General features: G+C 63.1%; 2 protein-coding genes across 4 annotated transcripts; one reads left to right on the top strand and one right to left on the bottom strand.

Annotated features, from left to right (window-relative positions):
* Positions 1 to 4,587: 4,587 nt before the first annotated feature.
* On the top strand, positions 4,588 to 8,898 carry IZUMO1 (izumo sperm-oocyte fusion 1). Its single transcript, XM_050927567.1, has 9 exons — positions 4,588 to 4,822; positions 4,944 to 5,018; positions 5,703 to 5,789; positions 6,399 to 6,419; positions 6,676 to 6,756; positions 7,246 to 7,346; positions 7,917 to 8,067; positions 8,451 to 8,622; positions 8,823 to 8,898. The coding sequence occupies exons 1-9, from the start codon at positions 4,588 to 4,590 to the stop codon at positions 8,896 to 8,898; spliced, it is 999 nt and encodes a 332-aa protein (XP_050783524.1).
* Positions 8,899 to 10,395: 1,497 nt separating this feature from the next.
* Positions 10,396 to 21,588, bottom strand: MAMSTR (MEF2 activating motif and SAP domain containing transcriptional regulator). Of its 3 annotated transcripts, none has more exons than XM_050927480.1 (14): positions 21,482 to 21,588; positions 19,405 to 19,516; positions 18,055 to 18,108; positions 17,780 to 17,838; positions 17,189 to 17,264; positions 16,672 to 16,833; positions 16,197 to 16,342; positions 15,773 to 15,886; positions 15,189 to 15,436; positions 13,366 to 13,492; positions 12,447 to 12,809; positions 12,000 to 12,128; positions 11,844 to 11,898; positions 10,396 to 11,555 (listed from the first exon to the last, which is right to left on the bottom strand). In XM_050927480.1, exons 2-14 carry the CDS (start codon positions 19,457 to 19,459, stop codon positions 11,137 to 11,139), a joined length of 2,007 nt encoding a protein of 668 aa, XP_050783437.1. In that variant the 5' UTR covers positions 19,460 to 19,516; positions 21,482 to 21,588; the 3' UTR covers positions 10,396 to 11,136. The 3 variants fall into 3 exon arrangements, with proteins under 3 accessions (XP_050783437.1, XP_050783439.1, XP_050783438.1); XM_050927482.1 differs by having other exon boundaries at positions 16,681 to 16,833; XM_050927481.1 differs by having other exon boundaries at positions 16,672 to 16,830.
* Positions 21,589 to 22,124: the final 536 nt, after the last annotated feature.

The raw sequence follows: 22,124 nt of genomic DNA, 5'->3' as shown, positions 1-22,124 counted from the left end.
ACCCCAGTATTGATACTGCCACCTGAGCCTGCTCCAGCCAGTACCCCAGCATTGATACTGTTACCCTGAGCCTGTTACTGCTAATATCCCAGTATTGATACTGTCACCCTGAGCCTGCTACAGCTAATACCCCAGTATTGATACTGTTACCCCCAGCCTGCTCCACCCAATACCCCAGTACTGATGCTGTCACCCTGAGCCTGCTCCAGCCAATACTCCAGTATTGATACTGTTACCTCTAGCCTGCTCCAGCCAATACCCCAGTATTAATACTGTACCCTGAGCCTGTTACAGCTAATACTCCAGTATTGATACTAACACCCTGAGCCTGGTCCACCCAATACCCCAATATTGAGACTGTCACCCTGTGCCTGGTTCAGCTAATACCCCAGCATTGATGGTACAATCCTGACTATGTTGCAGTTAATGCCCAAGTGCTGGTACTAACATCCTGAGCCTGATGCAGCTAATACTCAAGTACTGATACACACTGAGGCCCGGGCACAGGGAGGAGAATGGGGGCCCTGGCGCAAGGGGTGGGGGGCACAGAGCCCCTGGCATGGGGGAGGGAGCACAAAGCTCCTGGTATGGGGGGAAGGGGTACACAGGGCCCTGGGCACAGGGGGAGGAGGAATGGGGGGCACCCAGAGCCCCTGACACGAGGGGGAGCAGATGCGGGGTGCAGGGAAGTCCCTCAAATGCAGGGGCCAGGAAGGTGGCCCTCGGGGGCTGGTGGGTGCACAGAGCCCTGGGGGATGCCGTGAGCTCAGCTGACAAGCAACAACAGTTGAGACCCTCGAGTGTTAAACTACGAGCAAATGGTGCCCCTGGGCCCCCGCCCTGATCTGCCAGCGCCTCCCCCCCAGCAGCTGGCAAAGACATTGTGTGTGTGTGTGTGTGTGTGGGGTGTTATACTGTAATACCCCCCCCAGCACAGGGATTCTTTCTTTCTCATTTCCCACTTATTCTCTTCTTCTTTCTCGTCCAAAATGTTCCATTGTTCATCCTCTCTTCCCCCCTCTTCTGTTTTACTGCATTCGTTCTTTCCTTTTTCAGTCTTTCATTCCCTCTCGTCTCTCGTTCATTCATTCATTGCCCCTTTTCATCCTCTCTTTTCAGTTTTCCATTCCACCTTCCTTAGGTCATGTGTCCTCTTTCTCTTTTCCTTTCCTTCTTTTCTGATTTGCATTAATCTCCAGTTAGTGTCTTCACATTTTTCTGTTTCGTTCATTCATCCGATATTTCTTTTCAGTTCTGTTTCAGTCACTCTATTTTGCTTTCATTCTTTCTTTCCTGTTTTCAATGTCTCATTCATTTCTTCATTTTTCTTTTTTCATCCAACATTTCTTTTCAAATTTCCATTCATTCTTTTCTGCTTTCATTCATTCTTTTCTGGTTTTCATTCTCTTTATCATTCATTCTCTAGTTAGGTTTTTCATTTTTCTTTTTTATTCTTTACCTTTGCTATTTTTATTTATTCTTTTTTCTTTCATCCATTCACTTTCATTCTTTTCTATTTTCAGTTCTTTCTTTTTCGTTCATTCATTTCTTTTCAGTTTGTCATGAATTCTTTTTCTTGCTTTCATTCACTCTTTTATTCTCTTTTCTATTTTTCATTCATTCTTTTTTCTGTCATTCAGTCTCTCTTTTCTAGTTTTGATTCTCTTTCTTTTTCACTCATCCATTTTCTTTTTCATTAATTCTTTTCTGTTCTTCCTGCTCTCTTTTTCCCATTCTTTGCTTTTCTAACACATTCTTTCTCTCCATCCATTAGCTAATTTTTTTTTCATTTGCCATTTTCATTCTTTACAATTTTTTGATTCATTCTCACTTTTCATCCCATTTTCGCTTTTTCAGTCATTCATTCGTAGCTGTTTTCCATGTCAATCTCCCTCTCAATCTTTCCTCTCGGTTTTAACCATCTTTTGTGCTAATTAATTTATTCATTCTCTTCTCTGTTTTTTAATTCTTTCGTTTCTCCTTTTACAACCCTTCGTTCTTTCTTTTCAGAGTTTCATGTCTTTCCTCATTTCCTCGTTGGTTCTTTCTCTCATTCACACGCACGTTCCCCAGCAAGCCCACCTTCCATTTCTCCTTCATCCCTCGCTCCGCACCCATCCGGCGTCTATACCCAACTCACACCGAGCAGCCAGCTCCGAATCGTGTGTTGGGGCTTCTGGATCTGATACCCCTTTACCCCATTTATGGGACCCAGGAATCCTAGCCCGGGCTCTGGGAGGGGAGTGCGGGCTAGCAGTTGGAGGGGGAGGCTGGGAGCCAGGACGCCTGGATTCTCTGCCCAGCTCTGGGAGGGGAGTGGGGTCTAGTGGTTAGAGCGGGAGAGCTGGGAGCCAGGACTTCTGGGTTCTCTCCCCGGGGAGGGGAGTGTCCCTCCCACACCCAGTCAGATTCACATGTCTCACTATGAAACCGATACAGCCGGGACGGCCCCCAGACTCGCTCGGACTCACCGTGCCATGGGGGAGATGGTCGCCCCCCGAAAGACGAGCCAGACCCCCCCGGAATCTCCAGGCAGGGGACAGGAACAGCGAACCGGGTGCTGTTCTCATGCACCCACCGAAGCCTGGGATGGAGCAGGGGCTGGGGTCGCCCGGTGTCCCCCATTGAGCCCTCCAGCCCATCCCAGCTGCGGAGGGCTTGGCGCTCCAGAGGGGAAGGCTGTGGGGCTGGGAAAAGGAGGGGCAGGGGCGGGATGGGAAGCGGGAGCCAAGGAAGGAATCCGCAGAGAGGATGGAGCCCGCGGCTCTCAACCTTTCCAGAGGATTGTACCCCTTACAGGAGGCCGATCTGTCCTGGGTACCCCCAAGATTCGCCTGGCTCACAAACGAGCTGCTTCCAAAATCAGCCCTAAAAATACAACCGTGCCCCAGCCGCAGTGTTACTGAAAAACTGCCGCCCCTCGACCATGTGATTATCAAACAAACCAACCGGGACAGAAATCCTGAAATTGCCCCCCCGGGGACGGTACACGGAGCCGTCTACACAAAATGTTACTTCGTGCCGACTTCGCTGGCGCTTTTTCTGTCCCCTGCTGTAAAACCAGGCGAACCTCGGGATGGGCTGATGGACCCCCGGGAAGACCTTGGCGGACGCCCGGGACACGCGGCCCCCTGGCTGAGAACCACTGGATGGAGGGATCCAGACAAACACTTGGGTCATGGCTGGGTTCAGACCTTCACCTCTAGGGGCACCGGAGCCCACCCGGCCTCGGGGCAGGGACTGGCTGGCTGGGGGCGGGGGCGGCTGAGGATGGGGCACAAGGGGCAGAGGGACGTGGTTTTATCCTCAGCTGCCCCACAGCTGTAAAGTGGGGAGAATGATTCTCTTGAGGTCTAGTCACAGTGGGAGATCCATGGGGCAGGGGCTGTCTCTGGTTTCTGCAGCACCTCGCACAATGGGGCCCTTGATTCCCCACCCCAGCCCCTCACTCCCAACCTGCAGCCCCCCGCTAGCCCAGCCCTGGGCTCCCCCAGCTCTGCCGGTGCCCCTCAGACCCGCAGCCCCAGCTAGAACGGCCCTGGGATTCCCCCCAGTCCTGCTGGTGCCCCTCACTCCCGACCTGCAGCCCCTTGCTAGCCCAGACCTGGGATCCCCCCGAGCTCCGCCGGTGCCCCTCACTCCCGACGCGCAGCCCCACCTCCATTCCCAGCTGGCTGGCTCTGTCCCTCACTTGATGAAAGCAGCCATCAATCTCGATGCTGGTTTTATGACCCCCCTCCGCCCCCGCCCCGGGTTGCCCATTCGGATCAAAGGTTAATTAATCCGAAGCAGACCGTGTCCAGAGTTATTCTGACCCCCGCCCGGGCAGGTGGTCCCAGCCCTGACACACAAGCCGTTATGAAAGACCAACAGGGCCCCGGCCCTGCCAAGGGGCCGGGGGCTGAGCCGGGGGCTGGGGGGACACGGCAACCATTTGGGACTCAGCTTGGAGGGGGAAGGGAAAGGCAGGTGGGATTAACCCCGAATCAGAGACGCCTGTCGCCCTAAAGGAGCTTGGATTTCACACGCCCGGCGCCGGGACGTGGCCCCTCTGGGGTGGGGCGGGGGCTGGGTATATGGGGACCCCTCACCCAGTGCTAGGACATAGCCCCTCTGGGGGGGCACAGGGGCTGGGTATATGGGGACCCCTCACCCAGCGCTGGGATGCAGCCCCTCTGGAGTGGGGCATGGGGGCTGGGTATATGGGGACCTCTCACCCAGCGCTAGGACATAGCCCCTCTGGGGGGGCGGGGGCTGGGTATATGGGGACCTCTCACCCAGCGCTAGGACATAGCCCCTCTGGGGGGGCGGGGGCTGGGTATATGGGGACCTCTCACCCAGCGCTAGGACATAGCCCCTCTGGGGGGGCGGGGCCTGGGTATATGGGGACCCCTTGCTGGGACATGGCCCTTCTGGGGTGGGGCGGGGCCTGGGTATATGGGGACCCCTCGCCCAGGTCAGGGTGGGCGGGGTTTAATCTTGGCACGTGATTGGCCAGGCCATTGTGATGTCGGGGGTGGGTGCCGCAGGCGATTGGCCATGAGGCAGGGGTCGGGGTGGCACGAGGTCGCCCCCTGGTGGCAGGCCATGGCCTGGGCGCTGTGGCTGGCGCTGTGGGCGCTGGGGGGGCCGGGGGCCCGGGGCTGCCTGCGCTGCGACCCCGGCTCCATGCGGCTGCTGCGGGAGCTGAAGGGGCCCTACCTGGGCCGGCAGCTGCGGGGGGACCCGGGCCTGCGGGCGCGGCTGGACGCCCTGCTGGAGCGCAGCCTCCAGGGCCTGGCGGAGCTGCCCATCGGGGAGCAGAGCTACATGGGGGTCATCGGTGCGCAGGGCCCCCCGCCTCGCCACCCCAATACAGCCCGGGGGGGGGGCGGGATCCCAGAGCTTTGGGTCTCATCCCTCTGCTGCCCCCCCACTAACATGTCACCGTCCCCCCCCCCCAGACGAGAAGACGATGGGAGAAGCCGCCGCCCACTTCAGACGGGCCGTGACCCGAATCCTGGAGAATGACTTCAAAGGTACCAGCCCCAGGGTGCCCCTCACTCCCGACCCGCAGCCCCCTGCTAGCCCGGCCCTGGGCTCCCCCCAGCCCTGCCGGTGCCCCTCACTCCCGATCCGCAGCCCCTGCTAGCCCAGCCCTGGGCTCCCCCCAGCTCTGCCGGTGCCCCTCACTCCCGACCCGCAGCCCCCTGCTAGCCCGGCCCTGGGCTCCTCCCAGCTCTGCCGGTGCCCCTCACTCCCGACCCACACCCCTCACCCCACCCCTGCCGGTGCCCCTCACTCCCGACCCGCAGCCCCTCCCCCCAGCCCTGCTGGTGCCCCTCACTCCCGACCCGCAGCCCCCTTCTAGCCTGGCCCTGGGCTCCCCCTTCCCATTGCCAATGTGGCAGCGCCCCCTGCTGGCTGCTCTTCGGTTTTGAAGCTCGATTAACCCTGTGACACCTGAACCGCTTAGACGACGGGGGTCGATCCCAGGAGAGTCTTTTCGCGGCGTGGAGGGCGTTTGCTCTGAATGTGGATGGCGGGATATTGGGGAAGGGCCCCACTTTGGTGTGGGGGAGGGGCGTCTAGTTTTCAGTTAAATTCCCCTGTTGCCTCTTGAACCTAAGGATGGGGCATGGGATATGGGCGGGGCTAGACGGCAGCCACGCCCAAACGGCACTGCCCCGTGTGGTGTTCACAGCGCACTGGTTGCTCTGCAGATGGGCAGCTCTTCAACGAGGTGATGTGGAGCCTGCAGCAGCTGAGAGAGACTTTCACAACCCTCATGGCCCGATTCCAGAGAGAGGGTGAGCAGGAAGGTGCCCCTCACTCCCGACCCGCAGCCCCTGCTAGCCCAGCCCTGCCCCCCCAGCCCTGCCGGTGCCCCTCACTCCCGACCCGCAGCCCCTGCTAGCCCAGCCCTGCCCCCCCAGCTCTGCCAGTGCCCCTCACTCCCGACCCGCAGCCCCTGCTAGCCCAGCCCTGGGCTCCCCCCAGCTCTGGCGGTGCCCCTCACTCCCGACCCGCAGCCCCTGCTAGCCCAGCCCTGCCCCCCACAGCTCTGCCAGTGCCCCTCACTCCTGACCCGCAGCCCCTGCTAGCCCAGCCCTGCCCCCCACAGCTCTGCTGGTGCCCCTCACTCCTCACCCGCAGCCCCTGCTAGCCCAGCCCTGCCCCCCACAGCTCTGCCGGTGCCCCTCACTCCTGACCCGCAGCCCCCTGCTAGCCCAGCCCTGCCCCCCCAGCTCTGCCAGTGCCCCTCACTCCCGACCCGCAGCCCCTGCTAGCCCAGCCCTGGGCTCCCCCCAGCCCTGCTAGTGCCCCTCACTCCCGACCCGCAGCCCTGTTCCCCAGGGGATGTGTGTCGGGGGGATGAGCTCCATTTCTCACCCTTCTTCTTCCTTCTTGTTTTGCAGTTTTTTGCCCGAATAAGTGTGGTGAGTGGGAGCCAGGGGGGATGTGGGGGGAAGGGACAGATCCTGGGGGAGGGGGGGAGGGTTCCAGGGACCCTGTCTCTGATTCTCTGGGGGGTCAGTGATCCCCGTGCTGAGAGAGTCCTATTTTTGACCTCCACCCTGGGCCCTGACCTCCCACCCTGGGCTCTGACCCCCTCTGGCCCCTGACCTCCGACCCCCCATCCCTGACACACCCCAGGCCCTGACCTGCCCGGCCCTGAGCCCCGCCTCTCTGCAGGGCGCATGGTTCACCAGTTCATCGACTGTCGAGCCTGCGGTACCAAGCTCTACTCCTGCAACCGGGACCTGCGCTGCGGGGGTGAGCGGGGGCTGCCTGGGGCAGGATGGAGGGTCAGATGAACGGGGGGAGGGTTGGCAGTGAAGGGATGTGGGGGTTTAGAGGCCTCCAGCCTATGTTGAGGTTTCACTCCCAGGCTCCAGGGCCTGGCTTCTCCAGCAGGGTCAGGAAGGAAACTTTCTGCCCACCCCCACCATGGCCAAGTGCATTGTGGGTAATGAGGGGGTCTTCTATATCTAACTGGCCACTGTCAGAAGCTGGACTGGATGGGCCCATTGACCGGGTGTGGGGGTGGGTACTGGGATGGAAGGGCCCACTCTGATGTGGGTGGTGGGCTGGGGTGGATGGGCCCATTGATCTGACCCAGGAGGGAGGTACTGGGATGGATGGGCTCATTGCTGTGACCCAGGGCACACTGCTGGGGTCGATGGGGGGTGGGGGTTACTGGAGTGGATGAGCCTGGCTGGAGGGGTGGGGGGCTATGGGCTCTGATCTCAGGGTCTCTGGCAGAGCGGAGGCTGCAGGTGCAGCAGGACGATGACCTGATCCTGGACTGTGCCTTGACCTGGCATCGCGCCAGCTATGGTGCCAAAAGCTACCGCTTTTACCGGGTACGGTGCCCCTCACTCCCAACCCGCAGCCCCTGCCAGCCGAGCCCTGGGCTCACCCAACCCTGCCGGTGCCCCTCACTCCTGACCCGCAGCCCCTGCCAGCCGAGCCCTGGGCTCCCCCAACCCTGCCGGTGCCTCTCACTCCTGACCTGCAGCCCCTGCCAGCCAAGCCCTGCCCCCACCCCCCAGCCGCAGCCCTGCCGGTGCCCCTCACTCCCAACCCGCAGCCCCTGCCAGCAGAGCCCTGGGCTCCCCCAACCCTGCCGGTGCCCCTCACTCCTGACCTGCAGCCCCTGCCAGCCGAGCCCTGGGCTCCCCCAACCCTGCCGGTGCCTCTCACTCCTGACCTGCAGCCCCTGCCAGCCGAGCCCTCCCCCAGCTCTGCTGGTGCCCCTCACTCCTGACCTGCAGCCCCTGCCAGCCGAGCCCTCCCCCAGCTCTGCTGGTGCCCCTCACTCCTGTCCTGCAGCCCCTGCCAGCCAAGCCCTGCCCCCACCCCCCAGCCCCAGCCCTGCCGGTGCCCCTCACTCCCGACCCACAGCCTCCCAGATCCCTTCGTCTCTCCCACAGGCAGTGGGGGGCTCAGAGCAGGTCATAGTCACAAGCCCCGACGCCTTCCTCGTGAAGAAGGAGGCGGCAGTGAACGATTCGGGGCGCTACCGCTGTGAGATGCTGAACACCCAGGGCTGGGTCTGCTCCGAGCTGCGCTTCCAGGTGACAGGTGAGGTGGAGGGAACTCAGAAGTCCTGGCTCACAGCCTCCCCCGCTGCTTCTCTAACCACTAGCCCCCACTCCCCTCCCAGAGCTGGGAGAGAACCCAGGAGTCCTGGCTCCCAGCCTCCCCCTCTTCTCTAACCACTAGCCCCCACTCCCCTCCCAGAGCTGGGAGAGAACCCAGGAGTCCTGGCTCCCAGCCTCCCCCCCCCACTCTAACCACTGGCCCCCACTCCCATCCCAGAGCCAGGAGAGAACCCAGGAGTCCTGGCTCCCAGCCCCCCTGCTCTAACCACTGGCTCCCACTCCCCTCCCAGAGCTGGGAGAGAACCCAGGAGTCCTGGCTCCCAGCCCTGCCTCCCTCTAACTCCTGTCCCCTCCCCCTTGCAGTGACTCCCCTGCCAGGGAATAGCACCCCACCGCCTGCGCCGCCCCTGCTGGGGCCCCTGACGCTGCCCCCCCCGTCACGGAGTCCGACCCCCCCGGGGGGCCCTGGAGACTGGACCGTCTGGGTCATCATCGGGAGCAGCGCTGGGCTTGTCCTACTGCTCATCGGGGGCTGGTGAGTCCGGACGCCGGGGTCCCCCTCACCCTTACCCCCAGGGGGCAGAGCCCCCATGTGCCAGGGGCTGTACGTCTGGGGGAGGATGGGGGGCAAGGCCTGTGCCGGGGTTGGGGGCAAAGTGCTGGCTCTGTCCCCCCCTCACCAGACAGCTTCCCCCATCTCCTTTCCCTAACCCTCCTCCTCTTCCCCCCTTACAGCACCTGGCTCTATCGCCGCCAGCAGGAGGTGCCAGAGAAGGACGGTGGCAGCCAAGGGGGGCAGCTGAAGACGTGACATGCCCCCTACTCCAGAACCGACCTCCCCCCCGCCCTGGTTCCTCCCACCTCCAACCCTCCCCCTTCCGCTATTTTTAAATAGACAGGATTTTATTGCCAATACACTGTCGTCCCGGACTCCTGAGTCCTGTTCCCGCCTCTGAGTGAGGGGCTGAGCTGGGAGCCAGGACACTTGGGTTCTATTCCTAGCTCAGCGTGACTCAGTTTCCCTCCCTATGGACCACCCCTCAGCTACGCCCCCCCCAGCCAGAGTTAAAAAACACAGAGGCAGCTGGTGCAGTGGGAAGGGGCTTTATTGTGTGGGGGGATCAGCTTGGCTTCCAGGGATCCCCCCTCAACTGACTCCTCCCAGCCAGCACTTGTGGGAGGGGCCTCCCCGACCCTTGTGGGCGGAACCATCAGAGCTTTGGAGCTGGGGTGGGGGGGTTGGAATGAGGCTAGGCAGTTCCAGGTGAATTGGGGGGGGTTGGATATAAGTTGGAGTTTCTACTCACCCCCCTGCGGATCGGGGCTCATGGGAAGTGAGAATCCCCACTGCCCCCCCACCAGTGATGGGGGGAGCTCTCCCGGCCCCTGCCCCCACTCTGGGGAGCAAACAGGAGTCGAGCTCCCCTGCTGCGAGCTTCCCCACGGCAGTGTCCCGAAGGAGTTGTGAGCTTCCCCATGACAGTGCCCCAAGGGGGCTGTTCCAAGGGCTGCGAGCTTCCCCACAGCAGTGCCGTCACCCAGGCGGTCCAAATTTCTCAGTAGCCTTTGGCAACTGTCAGCTCCCCACCCCCCTGTGGTGTGACCCCCCCCACTAGCTCAGCCCCCTTAGGGAGCTGCCCCCTCACCAGTGGTCAGTCCCCCCCTTAATGATCAGGCAGGGCACAGTGATGAGCAGGATGGGGGGGGACGGTGTAAGTGGGAGGGGGCCAGGAGCTCGGGGGCAGCCTGGGTGGGAGGGGGGGAGTGAAAAGGGCCAGGGAAGGGCAGCCCCCCATAGAACACTAGGCTCAGCAATGGTACAGTCCAACCAAGATGGCGTCTACAGTTGCCATTTCCCCACCCCCCTCTGCCAGTAAAACGTGAGGTAAAAAATGGTATGATCCATCCAAGATGGCGTCTAGAGTTGGCTTCCCCACTCCCAACCCAGCTAGGTACAAAGATGGTACAATCCAAACTAAGATGGTTTCCACATTCTCCCCTCTGGTCAATAAGACACCGGCGTCAAAGGTGGTATGTCCCAAACAAGATGGCATCCCACAGGTGGACTTGCCTTCCGCCTGCCAATGAAACACTTAGGTCCAATTAAATGGTATGGCCCAAATAAAGAGGGGCTTGGGGGGATGCCAAGGCCAAATGACTGGACCAATCCAAGATGGCACCTAGAGTTGACGTGACTCAAACATCAGTGGTCTGATCCATTTAAGATGGTGGTGGAAGTTGGCATCACCCTCGAACAATGGCTTAACCCATTCAAGAGCTGATGTGACCCTGAACACTTATGGTATGATTTATGTAAGATGGCAGCCACCCGCCATATCACTGTGAACACCAACAGTTTGTTCCTTCCAAGATGCCCCTTGGGGCTGACAACCAAAAGAGCAATGGTTTAATCCATCCAAGATGGCATCCAGTGTTGACATCAACCAGTAAAATGGTTTCACCCATCCAAGATGGTGTCTGGAGTTGGTATCACCCCCAAGCAATGGTTTCATTCATCCAACATAGCATCCAGTTGGCTTCACCGATCAATGGTGGCATCCCGAGCTGATGTCAAACCCAAACAATGGTTTCACCCATCCAAGATGGCACCCAGAGTTGATGTCATCCTGAGTAATGGTTCCAAACATCCAAGATGGCGCCAAACAAGGGTTCCACCCATCCAAGATGGTGCCAGGAGTTGACGTCACCGAGAATAATGCTTCTACTCATCCAAGATGGAGTTACCGTCACCCATCCAAGATGGCGCCTGGAGTTGACGTCACCGAGAATAATGCTTCTACTCATCCAAGATGGAGTTACCGTCACCCATCCAAGATGGCGCCTGGAGTTGATGTCACCCTGAACAATGGTTCCACCAGCCAAGATGGCGCCCAGTTTTGGCATCACTACAAACAATGGTTCCTCCCAAGATGGTGCCTGGATTTGACGTCACCCATCCAAGATGGCACCTGCATTGGTGTGATTTGTTGGTGTCTCTTGGGTGGCGGTGGGGGGCTCGCCGTAGATGGGCCAGGGGGTCCTGCACCCCCTACCACTGCTCCACCATCAGGTCAATCATGTGGTTGACGCTCAGTTCGGGCGAGTCAAAGAAGTCAGTGGAGAAGATGCTGCTGCTGCCAGGGGTGCCGGGCCCCAGCCCTGAGGCTGGGCCAGCTGTCAAGGCCTCCAGCCAATCGACGGGGTCAAAGGCGGGCCGGGGGCTGGGTGACGGGGGCCCCTCCGGGGGCTCCGGGGAGAAGACCCCACACAGGGAGTCTGAGGGAGATGAGGAGGAGGAGGAGGAGGGAGGGGTGAGAAAGTTGTAGTGGCCGGGGAAATCCAAGATGGCCGCTGCCGGCGGGGTGCAACGGGGCTTCTTGCAGGGCGCCCCCTGCTGGCTGAGGGGCGAGGGGGGCTGGCTCGGCTCCGTGGGGAGCAGCAAGGGGGCATCCGTGGGGAGCAGATCACCTGGAGAGGGGGCAGGGGGGTTAGATGGACATGGGATGCTGAATGGCACCCCCTCCAAGCTGCTCTCTGCAGCCCAGCGCCCCCTGCTGAGCCCCCAACCCCACCCCTTCACAGCCCCACCTCCTGCCCCGCTCCCCACAGCCCAGGGTCCCCCGCTGAGCCCCCCCACCCTGCTCCCCGCAGCCCAGCGCCCCCTGCTGAGCCCCCAGCCCGCTCCCTGCACCATGGCACGCCGTACACCAGATTGGGGCAGGGGGGTGATGGGAGTAGGGGTACTCGGGGTCTCACCTGCACACGCCAGTGGCTCCTCCAGGATATCTTCGATCGACTGACTTGGGACCAGCTGTGGACGGGGAGGGAGAAAGGGAGTGAAGGGCAGAAATGGGGACACGGCCCCACTAGGGTGGGGTGTGGGGGCTGGGTATAGGGGAACCGCCTCCATACCTGGGCTTTCTGGATGGCCTCCTGCAGCTCCTCCTCCAGGGAGCGGGGGGCCGGGGTGGGGCTGGCCGTGATCTGCAGGGGCAGTTCTAGGTCCTCCCCAATTGGCTCACAGGAAGGGGGGCAGAAAACCTGAGGGAGGGGGAGGGACATGGGGGTAAATTTGAGGTTCCCCCTGCTCATCCCCTGCTCCCCACATGGCCCTATGGCCCTCCCCCCTTGGCATGGCTCCGCCTCCCTCCAGTGCCCCCCCCACCAACTTGTCATGACTCCGCCCCCTCAGCCTCTCCCTTGGGATGCCCCCCAACTGCTCCGCCCAATCCAATTGTGGTATGGCCACACCCCCTGCCGTGCCCCTCCCATTTGGCCCATCCTCCCCGCCCTGGTCATGCCCCGCCCCCGGCACACAAGCCCCGCCCCTGGCACACAAGCCCCGCCCCCTGCTCTCACCAGGAACCCCTCTCTCCTGGGCACTGGGCCCTCGGGCATCTCCCTAGTGGGGGCCTGGGGGCCGTGGCTGGCTGGGGGGGAGGGGGGCAGGGGCTCCCCCTCCGGGCGGCCACGCCGGCACTTGTGCAACTGCAGCTCCTCCTGCAGGTCGTCGGCCTCCTGCTGCTCCCGCTGCAGCTCCCAGGTGAGGCTGTCGATGAGCCGCTGCTTCTCCCGCAGCGCCCGCTCGGCGGGGGGCAGGGCCGGGGGGGGCGGCCCTGGGGTCCCCCGCACCTGGAAGGGCTTCAGCCGCTCCAACAGGGCCGGCTTGGTGCCCGACACGGGCAGCCCGCGCTGGCGCAGCTGCTGGCGGAGCTCTGACACCTGGGGGGGAGGGGGTGTCAGTGGGGGGAGGGGGCCTTGGTCCTGGACAGACAGATGTCCCCGTTCCACCCCCCCACACACTAAGAATGTCTTCTTGACAGAGGAGAAGGGAACCCCCCCGTCCTCCAGCCCCTCACAATCTCCCTACCCCCATTATCCCTCTCCACCCCTTCACAGCCCCGCTCCCTCCCAGCTCCATCCCCACTGCTCCAATAACCCCTCCCCACCTCTTCACAGCCCCACCCCCACACCGCCAATAAACCCTCCCACCCCCTCACAGCCCCACCCCTCCAATAACCCCCCTCCCCACCTCTTCACAGCCCCCCACACCCCTCCAATAACCCCTCCCCCTCACAGCCCCACCCCTCCAATAACCCCTCTTCACCCCCTCGTAACCCCCCCATGCCCATGACCCTCCATCATTCCCTCCCAAATCCCCACTCCCCATTTTCTCCTCCTTCACCCTGGCAGCCCCCAGCCAGTCCCTGCCTCCAGGGAGGAGCAAGAGAAGGATCAGGGTCCCCCCCAGATTTCCCCCCCTCACAGACACACTCACTGTCAGGTCATCCAGGTTGGCAGGCAGCAGCTCAGGCTTGGGGGGCACAGGAGGGGTGGGAGGTGTTGGGGGGGCTGCCAGGGTAATTGGGGGGGCAGCAAAGCTGATCACTGGATCTGGGGAAATACTAGGGGGGGCAGAGAGAGGAGGAGTTGGAGGGGGGCAGATTCAGTGAGGGGGGATTAAGAGGGTTCAGTGGGGGTTGTGGGGGTACCTAGCACTCAGGGAGTGCAGGGGGGTTCAGGGGGTACCTTGTGCTCAGGGGGTGCAGAGGGAGTTGGGGGGTACCTGGCACTCAGGGGGTACAGGGCGATGTGGGGAGGGGTACCTGGCGCTTAGGGGGTACACGGCGATGTGGGGGGGTACCTGGCACTGGGGGGGTACAGGGAGGTGCAGGGGGGGTACCTGGCACTCGGGGGGTGAAAGGCAGTGCAGGGGGGATATCTAGCACTCAGGGGGTTCAGGGGGTACCTGGCACTCAGGGGGTACAGGGCAATGCGGGCGGGTTACCTGGTGCTCAGGGGGTACAGGGTGATGCTGGGGGGGTACCTGGCACTGAGGGGTAGAGGGGAGTGCAGGGGGGGTACCTGGCACTCTGGGGGTACAGGGCGATGCGGGGGGGTAGCTGGTGCTCAGGGGGTGCAGGGCGATGCCGAGGGGGTACCTGGCACTCGGGGGGTGAAGGGCAGTGCAGGGGGGGTATCTAGCACTCAGGGGGTTCAGGGGGTACCTGGCACTCGGGGGGTACAGGGCGATGTGGGGGGGGTTCCTGGCACTCGGGGGGTGAAGGGCAGTGCAGGCGGGGTACCTACTACTCAGGGGGTTCAGGGGGTACCTGGCACTCAGGGGGTACAGGGCAATGTGGGGGGGTACCTGGCACTGGGGGGTACAGGGAGTGCAGGGGGGATACCTGGCACTCGGGGGGTGAAGGGCAGTGCAGGGGGGGTATCTAGCACTCAGGGGGGTCAGGGGGTACCTGGCACTCGGGGGGTACAGGGAGTGCAGGGGGGGTACCTGGCACTCGGGGGGTGAAGGGCAGTGCAGGGGGGGTATCTAGCACTCAGGGGGGTCAGGGGGTACCTGGCACTCAGGGGGTACAGGGCAATGAGGGTGGGTTACCTGGTGCTCAGGGGGTACAGGGTGATGCTGGGGGGGTACCTGGCACTGGGGGGTACAGGGGAGTGCAGGGGGGGTATCTAGCACTCAGGGGGTTCAGGGGGTACCTGGCATGGGGGGTACAGGGCGATGTGGGGGGGGGGTTCCTGGCACTCGGGGGGGTGAAGGGCAGTGCAGGCGGGGTACCTACTACTCAGGGGGTTCAGGGGGTACCTGGCACTCAGGGGGTACAGGGCAATGCGGGGGGGGTACCTGGCACTGGGGGGGTACAGGGAGTGCAGGGGGGGTACCTGGCACTCGGGGGGTGAAGGGCAGTGCAGGGGGGTTATCTAGCACTCAGGGGGTTCAGGGGGCACCTGGCACTCGGGGGGTACAGGGCGATGTGGGGGGGTTCCTGGCACTCGGGGGGTGAAGGGCAGTGCAGGCGGGGTACCTAGCACTCAGGGGGTTCAGGGGGTACCTGGCACTCAGGGGGTACAGGGCAATGCGGGGGGGGTACCTGGCACTGGGGGGGTACAGGGAGTGCAGGGGGGGTACCTGGCACTCGGGGGGTGAAGGGCAGTGCAGGGGGGGTATCTAGCACTCAGGGGGTTCAGGGGGCACCTGGCACTCGGGGGGTACAGGGCGATGTGGGGGGGTTCCTGGCACTCGGGGGGTGAAGGGCAGTGCAGGCGGGGTACCTAGCACTCAGGGGGTGCAGGGGGTACCTGGCGCTCAGGGGTTGCAGGGCCGGCACACACAGCGCTGTGGGGGGCCCCGGCGGGGCCGGCGGCTGCTGCTGCTGCAGGATCTGGAGCTGGAGGAAGAGCTGCTGCTGCTGGAGCAGACGGGCGTAGGCGGCGTCCAGGGGGGCCGGGGCCCGGGGGGGCCGGGCCGCGGGGGGCACATACTGATGGTACTTCAGCTTCCTCACCTTGGGCTTGGGGTCCTTTGCCTTCTTGGGGCGTGGGGGGCCCTGGGGAGGGGGGAGAATGTGGCTGGGACCTGCTGAGTGGGGCCCCCTCCCTATCCCCCTACTGGGATCCCCCAGCTGCAGCCTCACTCCCCCCCACTGGGACACCCCAATTCTGCCCCCCCACTCTCAATGCTGGCCCCACTTCCCCATCCTCTCGCTGGGACACCCCAACACCCCCTCACTGGGACACCCCAATACCCACCTCCCCAACAGCCACCCCTGGCTGGGACACCCCAGCTCCAGCCCCCCTACATTCCCCTCCCAGTTCCTGCTGAGGACCCGCCCCCTTCATCCCACAGCCCCCCACCCCCGGCCCCACTACAGCCTGGCACCTACCTTGGGCAGCAAGGCCGGGGCCTTAGCCGGGGGGCCACCCCCAGGAGGTTGGGATTCAGGGTCCAGGGCAGGCGCGGAGGGGGGCTGGGACTCCAGGATCGACAGCAGCTCCGACTGCAGGGAGAGGGACCCAGAAAGCCAAGGAGTCACACAGCAAGGATAGAACCCCGGGGTCCTGGCTCCGAGCCCCACTTCTCCTCCAACTCTAACCACTAGACCCCACTCCCCTTCCAGAGCCAGGTATAGAACCCAGGAGTCCTGGCTCCCAGCCCCCCCACTCCCCCTGCAGTACCTGCAGTTTGAAAAGCCAGACACCCGATGGCAGCAGAGACCCAGGGAACCCCCCCCAGCTCTGCTGGTGCCCCTCACTCCTGACCCGCAGCCCCCTCCTGTGCCCAGCTCTGGCCTCCGCCATGTATCTCACCTGGACAGCGGCCCCTGAGGTCGAGGGGGGGGATGGGTTGCCGGCGGCCCCCCCTCGGCTGGCGATGAAGCATGGGGAAGAAGAGGAGGACAATGAAGAGCTGCTGAGGTCCTCGTCTAATAGGAAGGTCCCAGGGGCAGGATCAGCTGGTGGGGGGGGTGAGGGAGGGGAATTAGAGAAGTCTGGAAAATCTCACCTGCCCCCCTGAGCCAGTCAGTCCCCGCCCTGGCACGGGATGGGAGCCGGCGCCCCCTATTCCCAGAACGCATCCACCGTCAGCCACTCATTGAGCCTTAGACCCAAGGAGAGAACCCAGGAGTCCTGGCTCCCAGCCCCCCTGCTCTCACCACTAGACCCTGCTCCCCTCCCAGAGTTGGGGAGAGAACCCAGGCGTCCTGGCTTCCAGCCCCCTGCTCTCACCATTAAACCCCGTTCCCCTCCCAGAGCCAGGGAGAGAACCCAAGAGTCCTGGCACCTGCCATACTTTTCACAGCATCTTTGAGGCTGGCGTCCAGGGAAAGGATGTTTTTCGTCACGAGTTCCAGTGGCCCTGGCCGTTGCAGGAGTTTCTCCTTCAGATCCTCGGCCAGACGCGTTTTCTTCTCTTTCCGCTCTGAGGGGTCCCCTCCAGACTCTGCTGGGGGGAGGGGGGCACAGACTGAATGGGGGTCACAGGCCATGGGGCGGGGATCCAAGTACTATGCACTGATCTGTTTGTGCCAGTCATGGGACCCAAACATCTGGGAGAAGGAACCAGGCGGCCAGGCAGGTGAGCCACAGATGGGCTGGGGCAAAGGACTGGGGATCCAGGTGTCTGGGTGGGGGGGATCCCAGGTGAGCCAGAGCATGGGATTGGGGACCCAGGTTTCCGGGTGGGGGGGACCCCAGGTGAGCCAGAGCATGGGATTGGGGACCCAGGTTTCCAAGTGGGGGAGGACCCCAGGTGAGCCAGAGCATGGGATTGGGGACCCATGTGTCCGGGTGGCACCTACCTTCTGTGAACTGTCCCTTGGCAGCTCCCACTTTGTGGGTTCTTGTCTGGACCTTCATCTTCAGGGTCTCATCGGCCTGTAAGGGGTGGGACCGGGGGTCAGAACAGCCTGGAGCAGCAAAGAGAGGGGGTTTCGGGGTGCTCAGGGGGGAGCAGGGCAGGAGCACTGATTGCTGGGTGGGAGTGGGGTCTAGTGGTTAGAGCAGCGGGGGCTGGGAGCCAGGGCTCCTGGGTTCTTTCCCCAGCTCTGGGAGGGGAGTGGGGTCTAGTGGTTAGGGGGGGTACTGGGAACCAGGACACCTGGGTTCTATCCTGGCTCTGGGAGGGGAATGGGGTCTAGTGGTTAGAGTGTGTGGGGGTATTTGAACCAAGACTCCTGGGTTCTCTCTCCTGCAAGTCCCTTCCTCTCTCTGTGGCTCAGTTCCCCGCTCTGCGCAATTGGGAGTTTGACTCCTATCCACCTGAATGTGTCTCCAGCACTAAGACCCTCCAGTGGGTGGGGTTGATTTGCATATTCCATTACCCAGCGTGCCTTGCAGCAGCAACATAGCCACACAAGCATCCCCTGCCCCCAGGCTGCCCTGCTTCTCACCCGGCTCTGCTCTGGGGTTCCGTTCACCTCCAGGTAGGTTTTGGGGGGCTTGGTCAGAGCTGCAGGGAGAGATGGGAAGGTTAGAGCCTGTCACCCTCAACAGGAGAAGGGTCCCTGGAAGCCAATGATGGCTGTGGGAGGGGGCCTCCCTCCCAGAAATGCTGTGCTTGGTTACCCACCACCTCCCTGCTCCCCCCCATCCCTCCCCCATAGCCCTCCTTACCAGCCCTTCTGGGGTCCCCCCTTGCCAGCCCCTCCTCCTTGGGCCCACTCACGTGTCAGGAGATGCTGCTCCTGGGATTTGCGATGCTGCATCCTGAGCTGCAGCACTGGGGGAGGGAGGACACAGTCAGCAGGGGGTGAGACCACCAGCCCCATTGCCCACGTCCCAGGGGTTCCCCCCAGAGCTCTGCTTGCAACCCCACAATCCTGGGCAGCCCGCACCCCTCCACCAGTCCCCGCTGTCTCTCAGGTCCCACTCAGGATGGATGGGGGCAAACAGGGGGAGGGGTATGGCATTGGGGTGCATGGGGTGGGAGGAGCAGAGGATGGGGTGGAGAGAAGGCAGGGCAGGTGGGGGAAGAGGAGGGACAGGAGGGGAGCAGGCAGAGGAGGGGGAGGGGCGTGGTGCTCCCATCTATTCTTGTCCCTCCCCCCCCAGCAGGTGTCTGGCGAGTGGCAGCTGGGGTGAGGGGAGTGAGAGCTATTTCGGGAGCTGGTAACATGAGACCCCCCTGCCCCCCACAGAACCACCCTCTCCCCACCCCATATAACCCCCCACCAATGGAATACCCCCAGGGGCTCAGTGGGGGGGCCTGTGGTGCAGGGAGCGGGGTGGGGGCTTGGCAGGGTATGCTGGGCTGCAGGGGGTGGGGTGGGAGTTCAGCAGGGGGCGCTGGGCAGCGGGAAGCAGGGCAGGGGGCTCAGCAGGGGGAGCTGGGCTGCAGGAGGCGGGGCCGGGGCTCGGCAGAGGGTGCTAAACTGCAGACCCTAGCTCTGATCCCGTGGGCTGTGACTGGCTCTGGGGTGGCTGCAGCCAGCTGTTGAACAGGCAGCCAAGAGGAGATTTAGGACAGGAAGTGAAGCAGCAGCTCATTTCCAGGCGTTGGGGTAGGGGGATATCTCCCAGCAGGGGGGGCTGGGGGAGGGGAGGGGAGCTGCAGCACAGAGCTCCAGACCTGAGATTGGGAGGGGGACGGTTATGACCATGGGGGTTGGGGAATCATGCTGCCCCCTTTCCCCATTGGTGCCATTCACCCCCCATCCTTCCCCACCCTTTGTGGCTAAACCAGGGCCTGGGCTTTGCCACAGCCGGGAGGGGGCAGGGTTGTTTTGCTCACAGACACCTCCCTCCCCCCAGCTGGGGAATCCCTTCAGCTCTGGGACCCAGGCATCCGGGCAGAGGTGGGACCTCAGGTAGGCCAGAATAAGGCCTTGGAGACCCAGGGGATCTGCTGTCTGGCACGCCTGGATCCCTGGCTCCCAGCCCCCCTGCACTAACCACTAGACCCCACTCCTCTCCCAGAGCCGGGATAGAACCCAGGAGTCCTGGCTCCCAGCCTCCTGCTTTACTATCCGCCCCTCGAGCCCCTGCACTGGGGGGCCCGTTTCCCAGCCCCACTCACCGGATCGGAACTTGCTGCGGATCAGCATGGAGCGCTCGGAGGCCAATAGGGTCATGGTCCGGGCTGGGGGTGTCAAGCACGAAGAGGGAGACACCTGGCCGGCCACCTTGGCCTGGGGGGACCCCAAAACAATCCAGCAGGGAGGGGAGACCAAAGGAGAATGGGGGTATCACAGATGGAGCTTGTGACTGAACAACCCCTCCCCTGAGAGAGGGGCCCCCATAAGTTCAGGGGGATGGAAATGCCCCAGGGCTGGATAATGGGGGGCAGGGAACTCTCAAAAACTTCCACTCAGTGGCTCCCAGCACCCCCCCAGCTGGGATAGAACCCAGGAGTCCTGACTCCTAGCCCCCAGCCCCCAGCTCTAATCCTGTTGGGACAGATTATTCCCTGCATAGGGGGTCATTTTAATTTGAGATGCACACACCCCGGTTCCTTGCTGGGGGGGTGGGGAGCTGGGGTGTGAAGGGCAGATGTAGGGGGCTCTGTTTGGAGGGGGATCAGAACAAAGGGATAGGGGGATCTTGGGGCCAATTTTGGGAGTTTGGGGGGCAGGATGGGACAGATTAGAGGGAGGCCTATCTGGGGGGCAGATTTAGGGGGATGGAGCAGGGGGTCAGACAGCAGGGTTTGGGGGGAATCTGTTGGGGCACATTCTGGGACATGAGGATCTAGGGGTCAGATTTCAGGGGGCTATAGGGGGTCAGATTTGGGAGATCAGATTTTTTGGGAAAAGGGATTGGGACAGGTTTGAGAGCAGGGATGTCTTGACGGGCAGATTGAGTGGGGCTGGGGCAGGACTGGGTGAAGGGAGATCAACTGGGGGGGTCAGGATTGGGGAGATGATGTGATCAGGTTTGAGCGGATCCAGCTGGGGGATCTAGGGGCCAAGCTGTGGGTCGGAAGCCCCAGGGGGCAGGTTGGGGGTTGGGGGATCCCAGGGGGCAGGTTGGGGGATTGGGAGGCTCCAGGGGGGCAATTGGGGGATTGGGGAACTCCAGGGGGTGGATAGTGGGGATTGGGGGGCTCCTGGGGGCAAGTTTGGGGGAATGGGGGACCCAGGATGCAGGATGGGGCCCCCAGGGGGCAAGCTGGGTGATCAGGGGGCCCCCGGGGGTGGGTTGGGGGATGACAGGGTCCCAGAGAACAGGTGGGGGGATAGCAGGGCCCAGGGGGTGGGTTGGTGGCTCCAGGGGTCAGGTTGGAGGGCTTGGGGGCCCAGGGGGCAAGTTGAGGGGGATTGGGTCTCAAGGAGGCAAGTTGGAGGCTTCAGGGGTCAGGATGGGGGATCTGGGGCCCCAGAGAGCAGATTGGGGGGATTGCTGATATCAGGGGCTCCAGAGGGTGGGCTGGGGGAATCGGGTCTCAAGGGGGCAGGTTGGATGCTCCAGTGGGTGGGTTGGGGGGCTCAGGAGCACCAGGGAGGAGGCTGGGAGATTGATTGCCCCAGGGGGTGGTTTGGGCGGATCTGGGGACCCAGGGGGCAGGCTGAGTCCATCATGGGAACCCAGAGAGCAGGTTGGGGGGCCCAGGAGGTGGATTCGGGGGAATCTGGGGCTTCAGGGGGTGGGTTGGAGGCTCTAGGGGGTGGGTTGGGGGGATTGGGAGTTCAAGGGGATGGGTTGGAGGAACTGGGGGGCAGGTTGGGAGATCGGGGGCCCAAGTGGGAGAGATGAGGGGATTATAGGGGGCCAGTGGGTGGGTTGGGGGGATCGGGAGCCCCAGGGGGCGAGTTGGGGGGATTATGGGGGACAGTGGGCGGGTTGGGGGATCGGGGGCCCTATGGAGCGGGTTGTGGGGGATCAGGGGGCCCAGAACACAGGTGGGGGGCTCGGAGGGCCCCAGATGGTGGGTTGGACGGGTTACGGGGGCCAGGGGCAGGTTGGGGGTCCCAGATGGCAGGTTGCGGGGTTACGGGGGCCAGAGGGCGGGTTGGGGGATCAGGGGCCCCAGGCGGCAGGTTGGGGGGTCGGGGGCCCCAGGGGGCGGGCTGTGGGGGATCGGGGGACTCCAGAGGGGAGGCTGGAGGGATCGGGGGGTCCCAGATGGCAGGTTGGGGGCTCGGGGTCCCACCCACCAGCGCCGCGCGGTGACTGTCCCGGTCGCTGTCCGGCCCGGCTCGGTCGGTCTCTCCCCGCGGGTCCCAGCCCGGCTGCGTGGGGGGTGCTGGGGCCGGTCACGGGCGGGCTCCGCAGGCTGGGGGGCGGGGGGACCTCGGGCCGGTGATGTCACAGCTGCCCCTATAAGGGGGGGGAGGCAGCTGCCACCTCCCCCCAACGTGTGAAAAGGCCCCACCTGCCGGTCACCCGACACCGCCACTCGCGGGCAGGAACGCGCTGCTGGCTCAGCAGGGACCCGCCCCCTGGGCTGACCCTAGACCCCACCCCCCTGCCAGAGCCCGAGAACCCAGGAGTCCTGGCACTCCCCCCCCCCGCTCTAACCATTAGTCCCCAGCCCCCTCCCAGAGCCTGGAGAACCCAGGAGTCCTAGGTTTGGCCACTAGAGGGGGACGTGACTGTTGCACCTTCAGTCACGACTCCTGGGTCCTATTCCTGGCTCAGCACCTGAACTCCTCACCCAAATCACAGACCCAGAGTCGCCGAGATCGGGGTCCCGTCAGGCCGGACACTGCCCTGACACAGAGTCACCGGGATCGGGGCCCCGTCGGGCCGGGCGCTGCCCTGACACAGAGTCACCGGGATCGGGGCCCCGTCGGGCCG

The sequence above is a fragment of the Gopherus flavomarginatus genome, chromosome 18, assembly GCF_025201925.1.
Source record: "Gopherus flavomarginatus isolate rGopFla2 chromosome 18, rGopFla2.mat.asm, whole genome shotgun sequence".
In the NCBI taxonomy this organism is placed as follows: Eukaryota; Metazoa; Chordata; order Testudines; family Testudinidae; genus Gopherus; species Gopherus flavomarginatus.
The sequence above is the reverse complement of the archived record's forward strand: the minus strand, read 5'-3'. Positions and strand labels throughout refer to the sequence as shown.

Coding starts and splice junctions, on each gene's coding strand:
- IZUMO1 (XM_050927567.1), top strand. CDS start 4,588: ATGGCCTGGGCGCTGTGGCTGGCGCTGTGGGCGCTGGGGGGGCCGGGG. Junction 4,823..4,943: donor GAGCTACATGGGGGTCATCG/GTGCGCAGGGCC, acceptor CCCCCCCCCCAG/ACGAGAAGACGATGGGAGAA. Junction 5,790..6,398: donor GGCCCGATTCCAGAGAGAGG/GTGAGCAGGAAG, acceptor CTTGTTTTGCAG/TTTTTTGCCCGAATAAGTGT.
- MAMSTR (XM_050927480.1), bottom strand. CDS start 19,459: ATGACCCTATTGGCCTCCGAGCGCTCCATGCTGATCCGCAGCAAGTTC. Junction 12,810..13,365: donor CCAACCTGGATGACCTGACA/GTGAGTGTGTCT, acceptor CCTCCCCCCCAG/GTGTCAGAGCTCCGCCAGCA. Junction 12,129..12,446: donor CCAGGAGAGAGGGGTTCCTG/GTGAGAGCAGGG, acceptor CCCCTCCCTCAG/GTTTTCTGCCCCCCTTCCTG.